This window comes from Aureobasidium pullulans, assembly GCF_000721785.1.
Source record: "Aureobasidium pullulans EXF-150 unplaced genomic scaffold scaffold_40, whole genome shotgun sequence".
Taxonomy (NCBI): domain Eukaryota; kingdom Fungi; phylum Ascomycota; class Dothideomycetes; order Dothideales; family Saccotheciaceae; genus Aureobasidium; species Aureobasidium pullulans.
Window position 1 is genome coordinate 124,226 of NW_021941060.1, and position 15,069 is coordinate 139,294.

A 15,069-nucleotide genomic window follows, 5' to 3' on the forward strand; every position below is an offset into this window, starting at 1 on the left:
AGTCAAGAAGGCAATGACTGTGTCCAATCTGAGGGTGTATATTAGTAACGATGGACGTCGTTCGTGTGTGCGCTTCTCGTCTCTGGACAATGCTTAAGCACCAGATACCAAACGCTGGCAATTCACGATACTAAACATGGAAGTTAGCAACTACTCCTTTTGTAGATCGCAAAGGAACACAATAGAACTCACCGTCTCTCTATGAACGCAACACTACTCTCTGCCAATCTGACTTGCATTACATACGCCATTAGTTCAGCTTTCATAGCACCATCATCTTGCTTTGTCTCTGCAGCGCGCATAAACCTGTTTAGCTCGATCAACAGTAGTCCTACCAAGCCCTGGAAATGCTCGAGGGCGTTGATCAGGGTGGCAGGGGTCAACAAGGGGTTCAAGAAGGAAGCGTGAGCAAGTGAGAAAGACATACTCAACACAGGGCCGGATGTTCTTGTGTCGGTGTAGCGTTGAAGACCCGCAGCAGTATGACTGACGAGCTTGTCGAAGGTCAGGAAGTGGACACGTTTGGTGGGTGTTGGATCTCTGCCAATGCGTTTGAGGATTGAGGTGAGCGGTAAGGAGGTACCGCGAGCGGTGGGAAGATGAACAACTGGACCAGAGACCGTCATGGCCCCCGGAGAGGTGCTTCCCCTGTCATCGTCTGTTTCTGATTCCGCCAGGGCTGCAACCAGTTGTTTTGCTCTCATTTCAGCGGCCAGCTGCGTAGCATTCCCTCGCTGGGTCCTCTGCTCCTTCGAGAGTTGGAGGTATTGCCCACCTGTACTGGGCTCCTTTTTTGCTACAACGTACTCTTTGTTTCTGGATCTTCTCTTGCTCCCGGCCACGGAAGCGGCTCTGACTTGCGACTCTTCTGAGAGTAGAGAACCTGAGACACTGTTGTTCTTCAGCTCGGTCACAGCTTCGGTTCCTGCCGACAGGTCTGGGCTTGTTATGGTATTTGTTCTGTCGATTGTACTCTCGCCGGTGCGAGGGGCAAGAGCTTTGTCCTTATACAGTCGAGATCGGGAGGTGGAGAGGACTTGCTCGTTGATAAATGACTTCTCAGTTGTGTACCAATGATGGCTTTGGCCTCCTCCGAAAGCTCGGAAAGATCAATTTGAGCAGTTTGTGCAATTTTCGGTCTTTCGAGCGCGATATCTCTGCCAGGTTCATAAGTGCTGGGTGGAGAAGACTCATTCCGGGAAGCGTTGGAAACTAGACCAAATTTGAAGACCAAGCCGTGGCTTGGAGGAGATGCCAGACGACGTCTTTTGGCAGGTCTGTTGACGTGAACACCGCTTGAAAAAGTAGGGAACTGGCGAGGACTGAACAGTATGGTATTGCCTAGACCTGGTATACCGGAGCTCTGTTTGGCGATCGTAGAAGTTGGGTCCTTGCTTTGTGGGTTGGAGACCGAGAGAGCCATTAAGGAAGACTTGTTTGGATGGGGGAGGGTAGAGGAGGCGTGATGGCCCTGAGAGATAACACATCTTTATGACTGATTCTGGTATTTGTAGATGTTTGAGAGGGTTGAATCGCTAGTCAAGGAAATTGCAGGTCAGATAAAGCCTGTTGGCATTGATTCGTTGTTCGAAAAGAGCATGGAAGCAGCGGACAGGCATTGCACAAGAGGATAAAGTTCCTCGTTGGTCGTCACAAGGTATCATCTTGACCCAAAGCCACTCGTTATTGTTTCTTTGTACTAACGCTTGCAGCAAACCGTTTGCTATCACAGCCTGGAGAAGCGATTGCGTCCCGCCGGATTACCTGTCTTTCCATTGCTCTTCCTTCTCTATGCAACACCACATCGGCAGATTTATGCTTCTAGACCGTTGCTTGCCCCTTCCGTATGTGGCATTTCCTTTATAATCACCACTTTGTGCCTGCTCTATCGCTACGATGCTACCTGTATACTATCGTACTTTCGAGTTTCGTGACGTTCTTCGCTTCTTCTTAGGACCCGACCTATCTGCCGGGGTCACACTGCTAGAACCAGCCACTACTATTCACCTTATTATGTGTCCAACATATGCNCCTTCGCTTTGTTTATTCGACAGAGCTCATCGTGCCTTCGCTTCGTTTATTCGACGGAGCTTATCGTGCCTTCGCTTCGTTTATTCGACAGAGCTTATCGTGCCCTTGCTTCGTTCATTCGATAGAGCTCATCGTGCCTTCGCTTCGTTCGTTTAATAGAGCTCATCGTGCCTTCGCTTCGTTCGTTTAATAGAGCTCATCGTGCCTTCGCTTCGTTCGTTCGACAGAGCTCGACGTGCCTTCGCTTCGTTCATTCGACAGAGATCGACGTGCCTTCGCTTAGTTCGTTCGACATAGCTTTTCTCTCGCTAGCCTGTCCCTTCCGTCCTTTTCTTCTCATCCGACCAAACTTCTACCAGGGCATAAGATTGGCTCTGCTGTTCGACATTTCTTCCCCTTCATCCACTCTCGCCCTTACCTCACAAGACAAGTACTCCCTGTTCAAGTTGTGTGCCTACCATCAGTATGTTGCAGCAACCATTCTTCTTCTTCTTCTAAGCTATCTGATCACGTCACACCTATCCTTACACCCCCTTTGCTCGTGATTCTATGCGTAATGTGTGCTAATTTGTGTCTCTCAACAGTTTCTCACCATGGCTAAGAAAACCGCTTTTCGCTGCAGAGAATGCTGGTACCGTCATGAAAACAAATCTTTCACCAGCTTTGCCCATATGAAATCGCATTTGGGCTCTGTACACAAAATGGGTTGGTTCTGTTGTTCCGTCAGGAACTGCGACTACAGAGCCCTCAGGCGGTATGTAATTCATACTTACAATGTACCTCATGCTAATGTGTTCACGACAGGGATGCCGTCACAAAACACGTCACCGCCGAAAAGAAGTCCCAACCTGGTGGTAGACACGCTAAGGCAGAAGCACGGGTCAATCAACGTTTGGAGCGAGCTATCGATGCTGAGACAAATTTGTGTCGCTGGCCTCACACAACACCCTGGACGCCCCCTGCTGGAGCTGCTGGCCCTGTGTTGAACCCAACTCCTGCTGTTGCCGCTGCTGGTGCTGCTTTTGTTGTCGCTCCTATCATCCCGCCAGTGCCAGCCCCTGCCGCGGGTTCTTCGCAAACTGTTTCCGCTTCGGCAGCACCTCCTGTTTCTGCTCCTTCGCAAGCTGATGTGTCTCCAACTGGCGGGGTGACAACTGACAACGACTTGATCACCAGCAACGACATAGATGAAGAGATGGAAGACGAGCTCCCTGGATCGAACCATACCTCGTTGCCGTCTTCGCCCTCGCCTGCATCTCCTTCACCAACTCTCCAGCAACCTTCGATGCTCGCCTTGCCTTCTCCCTTGAGATTCCCCCCGCCCCGTCTTCCTCTCTCCAAGCTCGCCACCAGAGCTATCGTTATCGGCCGCTACTACCTGGATCGCTTCGAAGACCGCCCAGCCTCGTTCTCGACAAGCTGTAATATCAAGCTGATAAGTGATGCCATCGAAGGGTTGGAAGACGGACGAGAGATCTTCGACAACAGCCCCAGTCAGTTCGCGTATAACACCTTTGCAATAGGAATCGAAGTAGATGTGGGGGACATGGTGGAAGCAATCAGATGGTACGAGGACCTCTTTGGCCATCACATGGGTGCATTGAGAGAGGATGTTGCCAAGTTGAAGGAGATGGCTGCGGGTGTTGAGGAGAATCGGGAGGCTCGGAAGGCTTGTGGTGTGGGAGTGCATGGTGGCGAAGTTCAAGACGAAGACGATCAGAATGACCAGCACAGTCAGGACGAGGATCAGAGTGAGGATCAATATGTAGGCTGGAGTGAGGACAAGGATGGAGATCAGAGTGGAGGCCAAGATGTTCAGAACGGTCAGGACGGTCAGGACGAACTGGATGAGCCTTTGCAATCTCCTCTGAGTCCCCTGGATGAGCCTATGCAATCTCCCCCGAGTCCCTTCAAGGACCTCACTGAAGAACAGGCTGACGAACTCTATGAGTGAACGAGAGGATACCACTTACAGAACCGAAGACTACAGAACACAAACGTCTCCCAATAACACTAGAAGACCATAACAATGCAAAGAAATGATTACAAATTCTGAAGTTCCACTGTGAGAATCACCAGAGTTCGTGCTCTCAGTGGATATATGCACTTCTCGGAATGTGCTTTTGCATTTTGACAGACGGTTTTCATGGTACACTGCCTGATTGAGAGCGCATAGCATATCTCGCCAATGAATGGCGGTGGTGGGCTCTCTCCGGCCATCCACCACCTGGTAGATACCTAGATTTTTGCGTTTTGACCGCTGTATTTCTTGGCTTGCAGCGTCGCTGAAACTCACGCAGTAAGCCTTTTTTGCCCTTCCCTACTTTGTCTCTCCTGCCGCAGTGTCTCGACTTGATCACGCTCCTGCACGACACTTTTGGATTGTTTGTACGTCGTCGTCGTCTACAAAAAACAGACATTTCACGATCTTTGTTCGGACCTCTTACTGCTCATGAAATCATTGTGCATTTTTCAAGCATACTCACAAACCGTTTGCTGTCGCTAGAATGAACAAAAACATAACTGCCTTTGAGAATTAGTAGCCTGTCTCCGAATTGTTCTTGCTCACGTTTCTCTACGTCTCCATGAAACCTAGAAATGGCCCTTGCTTGAATGAGATACGCTCACAAATTGAGCAATCGTGCCTCTTTGTGCCAGATTCAGCAATCACTAATCAGTGTTGAGATGGCTAGCTAGTCTTTTGCTAAGTGTTTGCTATAGATTTGTTCCAAGATCCCCTTTGTAGTTGGCTAATGCTTCGTTGCAGAAATGCGGTATATAGTTGCTCAGGTTCACCGTGAGTTTGGCGAATCAAGCTGTCTTATCGTCTCCTTCCATATTTCTACTGTTATAGTAGGGCAGCTACGTTTCTAACCAGCCATGTTCGAAAGTACTTTGCCAGCGCACTGGTGATCGGGGTGATCATTATCAGCATCTTGGGAGCTCTCCATCAGTCATTTCAACATCTCCATTCACGATGACATACACACTAGTGGCATTGAACCCAAATCGACTCAGACGAGTATACATACATACCAGGGTCGAGAACCTCGCTTCTGCCATGAATAGATAGGCCACAAGAAAGTTCAGTGGGGAGAGAACGATGGCAAGCCCCTACGAGCCAGTTCTCGAGTTCGACCACTCTCCGGACGATCCTGAGCTGTCTTTGCTCGAGGCCAGACCTTCGCAGCCAAAGAGGTCACCGAAGCCGAGCTGAGTTTTCTGTTCACCAACCACGTCTCGCTAGTGATGGCAGGTTTAATTCTTTCTTCGTAGCACTCGATCATGTTTCCTTTCTATACAGCCGACTCGGAACTCATTAGTATAGTTGCAGGTATCTTCGAGGTACACTCTACCTAGCCGCCATAGTATATCACCTCCTGTAGGCAGAGTAGACACTAGATGGATCGAGGGTCCGGTCCGGTCCAGGATCCACTGGATCTAGCAACTGGACCAGATCGTGGATCTAGGTCCAGTAGATCGGATCGGTATAAGGATCTACTAGAGTGTTCCACTAGACCCTCTAATTGGTCCGGCATATGCCGTCGGCCAATGAGAGGGCTTAGATCTGCCAAGCTAATCCCCGCGATATCTTCTCTAACGTCGTCTCCTATATACACATAAAAAAATCATAACAATATGCTAACTTAACCTTCTTAAACCCCTACTAAGACCTCTTAATCCTCTACGCTCCTCTTATTACTCGATAATACGTTTCCCTTCGAGTCCTAAAGCGACTACTACGCCCCATTAACTACCCTTGCCGCTACCTCTAAAATCTATGTACCTACCGAGTTCTAACGTCCCGACGATTTTTAAAGTACTATAGCTCGCGCAGATACATTAAGGACTATAGGAAACATCGACTACTATAAGGACATCGACTAGTTACGTCTATAGTAGCAAGAAAGAGACAGGATAAGGATTAAGCTCGAGGCCTATAATAACGGTCTTAGGTTAAGCAAGAGCTAGATATTTAACTATAGGTAGAGGGTTTAGTAGTAAGGTGTTCTACTAGAGGTTTACTTCTAGGTATGTAAGACATGCTATAAGAAAAAGGCTATTAGGTCTACGTTCACCTACGGTAATGGCACTGCACCCCTAACAAAACATCTACTTAAGACCTATAATATTACCGTCTATAGGGTAGGCGAGAAACGTAGTCGTCTCTCGAGTAGCTTTGCTGCCTCCTCTACTAAGAGTTCTAACTATAGGCAGGACATCGAGCGCTTTAGAACAGTCTTCTACTATGCTTCTTAGAAGGCTAGGGTAGTAGCATAGATATGCTATAACAATTAGGCCTTCTAAATGATAGAATCTTCCTATCTTTAAGACATGCTCTTATTACTTAATCCTGCTATTAGTAAGCGCGGATGTCTTCCTAACTACTTATCTATCGTTAACTAGATTAAATAGGCATATACAAGTCATCTCGGCATTATTACTAAGAAGCTCTATGCTACGTAGAGCAAGATCTATCTATTATTTAATCTCTAGTCTTCTCGTAACCTGCGCGCTTTGCTAGGCATTAATTGCTACTTCGCTAATAAGTTCGGTAATCTTAAGACCTTCCTTCTATCCTTGCTAGAACAGTCTAGTCCTTACTCTAGCATTAATATTGCTAACAACGTTGCTACCATTATTAACTACTTTAACCTTACAGATAAAATCGGCTACTTTATAACAGACAACGTAACGAATAACGACACCTATATCGAAGCCCTTAGGACAGAATTCGGCTTTAATCTATTATACCGTCGCTTGCGCTGCTCTAGCTATAAGATTAACCTTGTTACGCGCGCAATGTTATAGGGTATCGACGAGGAGGCCTTCGAGAATAAGCTTACGTATGTCACTATTAAAGACTAAGACCTTCTTATCTAGCGCCGGCGCGGTCCTCTTAGTAAGATAAGAAACACTATCATTTAGATACGCTCCTCCCCTTAAAGGAACGAGGCATTTAAGTAGTTGCAGAGGGAGCATCCATTAATCGACTAGATCTACGAGCTTTATGTACTAAACGACACCCGATAGAATTTAATGTAGGACGCTATTATTGTGTTTATTAAACTGCGCCCTATAGTAGAGGAGTTCTATTAAAAGCAGCAGTCGCTCTAGCAAGACTATTAGAACAAGATTACTAATTTTAATTAAAAGCTACCCCCTTAGAAACACCGCAAGAAGCCTACCTAACTTAACGACTATCTATCGTAGGATGACTAGTCTATCTTATCGATATATAACTAACTTCTTAAGCCGCTCTATTATACTACCTAACGTCTCGAGGGAAGGGGAGGCGGTGCTAGTTATAGTGCTATATAGCAGGTAATTCCTGCAATAGAGAAGTTGCTAACCTACCTCGAGGCAGCAAAGACTAAATACTCTATCGTCTAGCCCTCTTAAGACTACTCGATGTTTAGCTCGTAGGCTAGCACTGTTTATAAAGACTCCTAACCTTCCTAAGGCGCACTTTAAGACCTCGACAAACTAGCACCACTTACTCGTTTTAACCTACGTAGAAACTAAGCATTATAACCCATGTAACCGCCTCCTCTACCGCCTAAACCGTCGTTACTACGTCCTCCTCCTGCTCCCGCCGAGCCCTTAAAGAATTTACTAGAATACCGCATGCTTTATATAGGCGTTAACCTAGCATGGAAAAAGCTAGATAAATATTATTAGAAGATAGACTAATCGCTAGTCTATGTTACGGTAGTTGTCCTCTACCCTAGCCTTAAGTAGAAGTACATCGAGAAGGTGTAGAGGGACCGCCCTACTTAGATCGTTTAAGCGCGTAGAAATGTCGAGGATCTATAGTAGGAATATGCCTCTCTTCCCATTACCGAGGAGGATAAACAATCCGCCATAGTTAAAGATAATGCGCGCTAGATAGACGACGACATGCTTAGTAAGTTCTCTAATGTCGGCGAAGAAACAAATGACGAATACATACGCTAGAACGAGGAAGGGCGCCTACTAAAAGAATTTAGACCTCTTAAGTTCTAGTTAACGAAGCGACAGCGAGAGACTTATCCTCGCCTCTCGAAGATGGCTAGAGACCTCTTTACCATCCCTGCAATGTCTAATGAGCTAGAGCGTGTGTTCTCGAGTGCCGGCCTTATAGTAACACCGCTACGAGGAAAGCTATCTATAAGAGCAATTGGTCAGACGCAGTGCGTCAAGAGCTAGATAAAGACTAGTATTATTACAAGGCTAGAGGCCTCATTTGAACTTGTAAATAGCGTGCCTCAAGAGGCCGAATAAACGACTCCCTTCCATCGACCAGCTACACTACCTCCTCCGCCGAGACCCTCTATATAGCAGACGGACCGGACCAGATCGATCCGATCCAGTGGATCTAGCTAGAGCGGATCGCTTAGCAGATCCAGTAGACCGGATCAGAGGGTAGGTCCGGTCCGATCCATCCAATGTCTACTCTGCCTATAGGGCGGAGTAGACAACATGCTATCCTCTTCGCGGCCCAGGTAGAACGGGAAGTTCCAAGAGCTCTTCTCGAGCAAGAAGATGATGTCAACGAGAGAGAGATCACTGCAGAGGAATCTCAAGTTCTGATTTAAAAATTACCAGACGACAACAGAGGCGTGGTACTTGTGCTAACGTTATCTGAGTTGAGTGGCTTGATATACTCATGGTGCCGAAAAGTCCCAAAGATCAAATATAGAAGCACAGTCACGAAGATGCTTATGTACTAGCCCTTGCGGACGGGAGTCAAGCTAGTACCGCCGTCTTTTGATGATTTGGCTTGGCTTTGATTTTGATATCCCTTTGAATTTGTTTATGTTTTTGCGCGTCAAACGCCAACTTGTACATTTACCTACGGCTGCGCGACCACTTTTCTTGACGCGATTTTATCAGTCTTTCATCAACAAGTTTGTTGTGCACTTTTACTCAGCTCTACGAGGTTGATGAATCCTCCCGGCGCATCATTCTCTACAATCAAGGTATGGCGTCTTGCGCTTTCGTTTGACTCGTCTCCGCTCCTTTTGACCTCTTCCATGTTACCATTGCTATTCTTGTCTCTCGATACCCTCCCATCCTTCGCCCTTGTCATGATATGATCCTCTCTTGCGCGTTCAGTACTGATTACCCTCAGAAACATGGCTACAAACACCAACCTCGTTGCTCCTTTCAACCCCCCTCCACCGACACTCGGTTTCAGATGCAGAATCTGCCTGCACAACCGCGTGGTTCTCGACCGCAGAACACTTGCCCACATGAAATCCCACCTAGGATGCTTCCATCACCTCGGACTATGGTATTGCTCCATCTGTGGGCATACCGACGGTAGAGCGTATGTCGAGACAGACACCCATTCTCTGCTATGACATGTATACGTACTGATCTATTGTCTTCTAGGGACCATATTGCTAAGCACGTTACCACCGCTTGTAGCACTATCAACCATACAGCCGCTGTCCCTGTACGTGATCAGAACATGCAAGACATGGTCATTGCAGAGGCGAGACGTTGCCAGTGTCCTCATCCTACCGCCAATGTCTTTCCCCTTCCAACTGCCATCGTGCCCAACGTCCCTGTACCTGCCACCGCCACCACCACCTTCACGCTCCCCGAGTACATTGACACTGTCATGCTGTTCATCGAGTCCTGGTTCAGACGCGTCATGCAAGACCCCATCCCAGCCACCTACGACTACAGACTCAGGATGGAGGACGCCCTGCGCAGTAACATCGCCCAAATCGAATACGCTCAGCGTTTCAACGTTGCTCGCGAGGCCCTTGTCGAGATTACGACAATTGTCGAGTACTATCGTGAGATTATGGAGGAGGAGGGAGACGAGGGAGAGATTGGCGCCATCGACGAGGAAATAGTTCACTTCGAAAGGCTCCAGCGGTTTGCGGATCGCCAAATTGCGCAGGGTCTTTGAATCCCTTAAGTACCGCTATTCTCTTAATAAACTTATACGTTGATCGTCGTTTGAACGAGAATAATCCTGCTACCTCGGAGTACTGCATGATTATGGAGAACTGGATAGAAGATCAAGCGCGAGTACGCAACTTTGAGTCTACATTTGTGATCCCGCTGGTACACAGGAGCTCAAGGATGCCTCTCAGCCTTGAAGCTGCTGATCAAGCTGGCGAGAAAGCGCAAGATCAACATCACCGTCAAAGCTGGAGATGGCGATTAGACCACCGGAATTTGGCGGGACAACTCCAACTGTCTTCGAAAGGCCATCGAGGACGTTAGCTTCTATCAAAACATGTTCCCAGATCTGCCTCTTCTGGCTGAGTTTGAAGCGACCGACTTCTCTAACTCTTTCGGTGGGCAAATATTTGCCATCCCCCAAATCGACGTTGCTGCCTTCTGCGACAAAGAGTTGAGTCGTCAATAGAGGGTCGATAGTGTTGGCTTATACTCTGGAAGCATGGACTCTTTTACAACGGCTTGATTGAACTCAACACCCATGAAAGCGCGCTCTATAACAGGAAAAGCCATGATATCATGGTGAAGTCTCATCTAGGATGCGCCCACCACCTTGGACCGTGGTACTGTCTCGTGTGCGGATATACCGATGGAGCGTAGGTCGAGGAAAACCCCCTCGTCTGCCATTGTCTGTACTAGCCAATCGTTCCTAATAGCGGCTTCACTACCAAACACGCGGATGCTGCTATTACCAAAGGCCACGCTGTCAACCGTCCTGCCGCTATGCCCATTAGGGATCAGAGAATGCAGGATTTGATAATTGTCGAGGCCAGACTTTGCAGAAACCCCCGTGCCACAGCCAACTCGAAGACCGTGGTAGACGTAGTTATCCCAGTCCAGAGGGCGTGTTGGTGCAGCCTGTCCGTACACGACATCTCGGTGGAGAGGGATGGCATCCTCCCTTGACGCGTGTATTATCGTACAGTAGATCCAGCGAATCTTGGTGCCATGGAACTACTCATCATCCCGTGCTCTATGACAGTAAGCACCTCCCATGCGTATATAGCCTAGCTCGTTCGCGCCTTTGCCGTCTACCATTGTTCTTTGGATCAAAGGCTCTCTAAGCTCTCGGTCAGCGAAGCCTTGCCCCGTAATACGTCTCTTATTTATACCGGATATCATCTTGTGCACCTAGACCTAGACCTTTCACACCTTTTCCTTCAACGCAAATGCACCGCTAGCAACGTAAGTCAATCATTAATTCTTCCACGGCTCCCTATTCTAACCATTTTAGAAAATTTCGTTAAGTCAGAAAGAACGACAGGAGATGGAAGAGGCTGCTATCATTCTGCTACAGACGGCCGTTCCTCTCTGGACATGGCTCACTGATGACGCCCATGACGACGACGACGACGACGGCGATAACGATGAGGTTAACCCTAAGGGGTACAAGAAGAAACAAAGAGCCTGCTGCCTCTTTTACCAACATTACAGCATTACGATATCATAAAATCCTCAGGCAAAACTTGAGTGTGACCCTTTGACACAATTTCAAACTTTCCTTCTGTTAAGGTATGTGTTAGCTCGTCACATCCTGAGTTTCTACCTCCACTCACAACCTGAGCAGGAAGCCGGCCTTTCCCTGTGTGAAGAAGTACTCGAGTTCGCCTCCACCCACGGCTATGCCCACTCTAAACAGCCTCCGTACCATGTCCGAGGGCAGTCTTACGTAGAGGCTTCATTGCAATCCCTTCGTATTCTGCTGTAGGCTCTAGCCCCTGTATGCCTCGGCACTTCCGGACCCTCTACCTTTAGCACGACTACATGGTTGCGTATGGAACATCGGAGCACTGGAAGAAAGAATCTCTTGAAAAGGTGATCACAACATACTTGACAGCAAGGCGAGCTCAGACAGATTGGCCAACAGCTTGACCAGCCTCTGAACGTCGAGTTCGTTGACTCCACTCGCCAAAAGGGTGATCCCAAGACCGGTAATCAGCTTAAAGCTGGCGAGATTTGGCACGTACAAATGATGGCCATGGTAAGCAAGGCACATGCGAAGCAGAAAATGGCTGACACCACTGTCGGCGACTGGATTCCCACATTCAAAGACGATAAGCGTGCAGCTAAACACAACGAGCCTTCTAACAAGAACAGCTTGCTACCAGACGTCATATCGAAAGCCCTGAAGAACTACCTTAGTTCGTCAACAGGAGACAAGAGCATAACCGGTGGTAATTCTTCTAACAACACGGAGGTCGCCAATCCGGCACCCCTGCCGAAATTGTCCTGGCCCGTTCCCTTCACGCCCAGTGTGTCGGATCAAAGGTCTGAGTTGCGATTTAACTACAGCATGCACTGTCCAGCGGCTTAGAGTGATAATATCTTGAGCAGCAAGGGGCTCTCCTCGTAGTGCCTACAGTCAAGTCTGAAATCAACCAGGTCTGCGGATAGATTCTTTGAGGATCAGAACAGAAGAGCTTGTTCTTCCTCGGTAAGCACACGTCTTTCCGGTCCACCACGACTGCCATCTCCAGGCATGATAGGCTCGGCTGTTTCCGACCAGGCCCACTTCCTCCTCTGCTCTTCCGAAGCAATACCCTCGAAGTTGTCAACGATATACCGACCCAAGATAGGCAGGAACTTGAACGCGCTTGAGAGAGAGTCAGCGATATGTGCCAGTCATGGAGAGGAAATGTAAACTTACTGTCCGCTACCACCTGTGGAGACAAAAAGATTTGTGTATTCAGGATGGTAGTCGACGATAAAATCTCCGTTGGGTGTATCTGTGTACCAGCACAGCTTTACCTTTGAGAACGCTCGGTCTTTGAACTTCGGCAGAAAGAGAGCAAGGCCATCTCTCAAGGCTTGTTCTGCGTCACGAGGCAGATAATCATGTTGAGAGCTCAGATTCGGCGCTGAGTATTGGCTCTTCTCGGAAGCATGAGTCGTCTCGAAGCCGTAACCATGCCTCGCCATCTTCAAAAGATGATCTCCAGGTGTTGGTGGAAAGGCAAACCAACCAGTGCTCAGGTTGATCATGACTGGAGTTCCTTGCATCTCAGCAGCTTCTTCTGGTGTGAGCTGCATGTAGCCGACTGGCTGGCCAGTAGACAGAAAGCGATTGCCAGATTCGAGAAGATGCGGTGTCCAAGCTCCAGTTGCCAAGATGATCGTACCAGCATTGACGACTTCGCCATCTGCCGTTCGCACTCCGCTGATGGTCTTCCGATCTGTAGACTTCTCCGAGACAAGCTCAGTGACTGTGCCCTGTTTGCCTGACAAAAACATCACACCAGCATCTTTACAAAGATTGGCCAGATGTTTGATACTCTCCGCAGCATTGGCCCATCCAGCATCCAAATTACAGTATCCACTAGTCTGGGAGAGGTCTCCATGGATACCCGGATACCTCACATTCGCTTCCTCCCCGATGAAAGTCCACAGATCCAAGCCATCACCCAGCTTCTCCAGATTATCTCTTGCTTCCCTCAAGTATTCGTTGTTGAATTCTCTTCCAGATTGAGCGCAAAGCAAGCCGCTGCGATAGAAATATTGCGGGAAGTCCTTTTGCCAACCATGGAGCGCCTCAATGCCCATACGAGCATAGAACTTGTCGGCATAGTCTGGTCTGATAATCCGAGAAATATCTACAGAAGATCCATCCGGGACAGGTGGAGTATGGCGATCTAGCACCGTGATGTCGGTGTAACCGCGACGGCTAAGTTCCAGAGCTGTCGAGAGACCAAAAACGCCAGCTCCAACGATTACAATTGACTCTTCTTTGTGCATTTTTGAATTTTCGTTTAAGTCAGCGACCCGAACAGAAAAACAGAGTTTCAGCGAGATGGAATGTTTCTTGAAGGCATTGGAATGTTTCTTGAAGGCAGCAGTTGTCAAATTCAGGGCGTGAGATCGGGTCGCCTGGAAGCGGAAGCCGGCCCGTCTCTATACTGTCCTTTTAGAAATCATTCGGACTAGAAATCCAGGGCGACGTGGGTAGTTGAAATTTTGCCAAGTTTTGAAACTTTTAAAATCGCCATTTTATTGTGTTTAATAAGCTACAAATCGACGGCGTATGCCTTTTACTACGCACAAGTAGCTCGCTATATAGCGTAGACATAGCTAAACATAACTACCACAAATTTGTAATGCCGCCGGATTCAGCGCGTACGCGCTACGCTAGAGAACGTAGATTTCGAGTAGATACTCGAAGCAAACATCTAGCTAACTACTCGCGCGTTGCCCCGGATTTCCAGTCCCAATGATTCTAAAAGGACAGTTTTTCACATCATCGTTCCTTCTGCTCACGCATGGAAGTCGGTCATACGGCACTCGCGACGATGATCGGGAATTTTTCGCAGACTCTTGGAGGGCGAAACATCTTACTCGACTGCCTAACGAACCTTGATCGATCTAAGGCATCTTTCCCCTCTCTCTTCTCCGTGTTTTCTATCTCCTTATCCCACATTCGCAACCCTTCAAGACTTCTACACGGAAGTAAGTTATCGCTCTCGTCTTACGAGCCCAGACGATGCATCGATGACTAAAAATTGGCGTGTGTTTCACCGACGTATTGAATTTCCTTTCCTCCCTCCCTGCGTCTCGCAGTCGATGTTAGCGCAATGGTCACGGCGGCACAAAGCGCACGCGCAATGGTCGCTCTTTCCTCGTCGGCTCGATGATTTGGTGGGTTCGGTGTGTGAAGAGGAAGACAAGGTAAGGTGCTGGAGAGACGTTTGTCCACGTTCACGTTCCAAAGAGCAGTACGGGCTTTTCGCTCAGAAGACCGAGCACAAATACAAGGTCGTGAATGTGTTACAGCGTTCCGAAGCTTGAAGACAGTGGATTTATCGTAATTATGAAGTTCAAAGCACTTCAAATGACGTCGAAGTCTTGACTGGTCCTCGACCACAACTGGAGCCTCACGACCAGAGAAGTATGCCGAAACCAGACTCTAAGCTTGGTTCGGCTAGATCCTCTGCTCACAAGAGTGAGAACCTGATAATGAGGCCTGCGACAGGGATAGAGCTATCGACTTCCAAGACACATTGTGGCGCGCGGTTTGATAGGCCAGGCCTCTGGATATAGTGTCTTGGCAAGCTAATCCTGCCGTCTGCGGCTGGATTCATTCCC

At 48.2% G+C, this 15,069-nt stretch overlaps 4 protein-coding genes across 4 annotated transcripts; 2 read left to right on the top strand and 2 right to left on the bottom strand.

Moving 5' to 3' along the window:
- Nucleotides 1-93: 93 nt before the first annotated feature.
- Nucleotides 94-1,423, bottom strand: M438DRAFT_340311 (uncharacterized protein; the record flags this gene model as incomplete). Its single annotated transcript, XM_029904305.1, has 3 exons — nt 94-130; nt 247-997; nt 1,072-1,423. 3 exons carry the CDS (start codon nt 1,421-1,423, stop codon nt 94-96), a joined length of 1,140 nt encoding a protein of 379 aa, XP_029755051.1.
- Nucleotides 1,424-2,624: 1,201 nt separating this feature from the next.
- On the top strand, nt 2,625-3,985 carry M438DRAFT_360184 (uncharacterized protein; the record flags this gene model as incomplete). Its single annotated transcript, XM_029907411.1, has 2 exons — nt 2,625-2,785; nt 2,836-3,985. The coding sequence occupies 2 exons, from the start codon at nt 2,625-2,627 to the stop codon at nt 3,983-3,985; spliced, it is 1,311 nt and encodes a 436-aa protein (XP_029755052.1).
- A 5,164-nt stretch (nt 3,986-9,149) lies between these two features.
- M438DRAFT_340313 (uncharacterized protein) lies at nt 9,150-12,267 on the top strand (the record flags this gene model as incomplete). Its single annotated transcript, XM_029904306.1, has 5 exons — nt 9,150-9,343; nt 9,409-9,880; nt 11,228-11,365; nt 11,831-12,134; nt 12,191-12,267. The coding sequence occupies 5 exons, from the start codon at nt 9,150-9,152 to the stop codon at nt 12,265-12,267; spliced, it is 1,185 nt and encodes a 394-aa protein (XP_029755053.1).
- M438DRAFT_329258 (fructosyl amino acid oxidase) lies at nt 12,022-13,792 on the bottom strand. The gene is made up of 2 exons (XM_029903242.1): nt 12,641-13,792; nt 12,022-12,586 (listed from the first exon to the last, which is right to left on the bottom strand). The coding sequence occupies exons 1-2, from the start codon at nt 13,723-13,725 to the stop codon at nt 12,400-12,402; spliced, it is 1,272 nt and encodes a 423-aa protein (XP_029755054.1). The 5' UTR covers nt 13,726-13,792; the 3' UTR covers nt 12,022-12,399.
- Between the last annotated feature and the right edge of the window lie 1,277 nt (nt 13,793-15,069).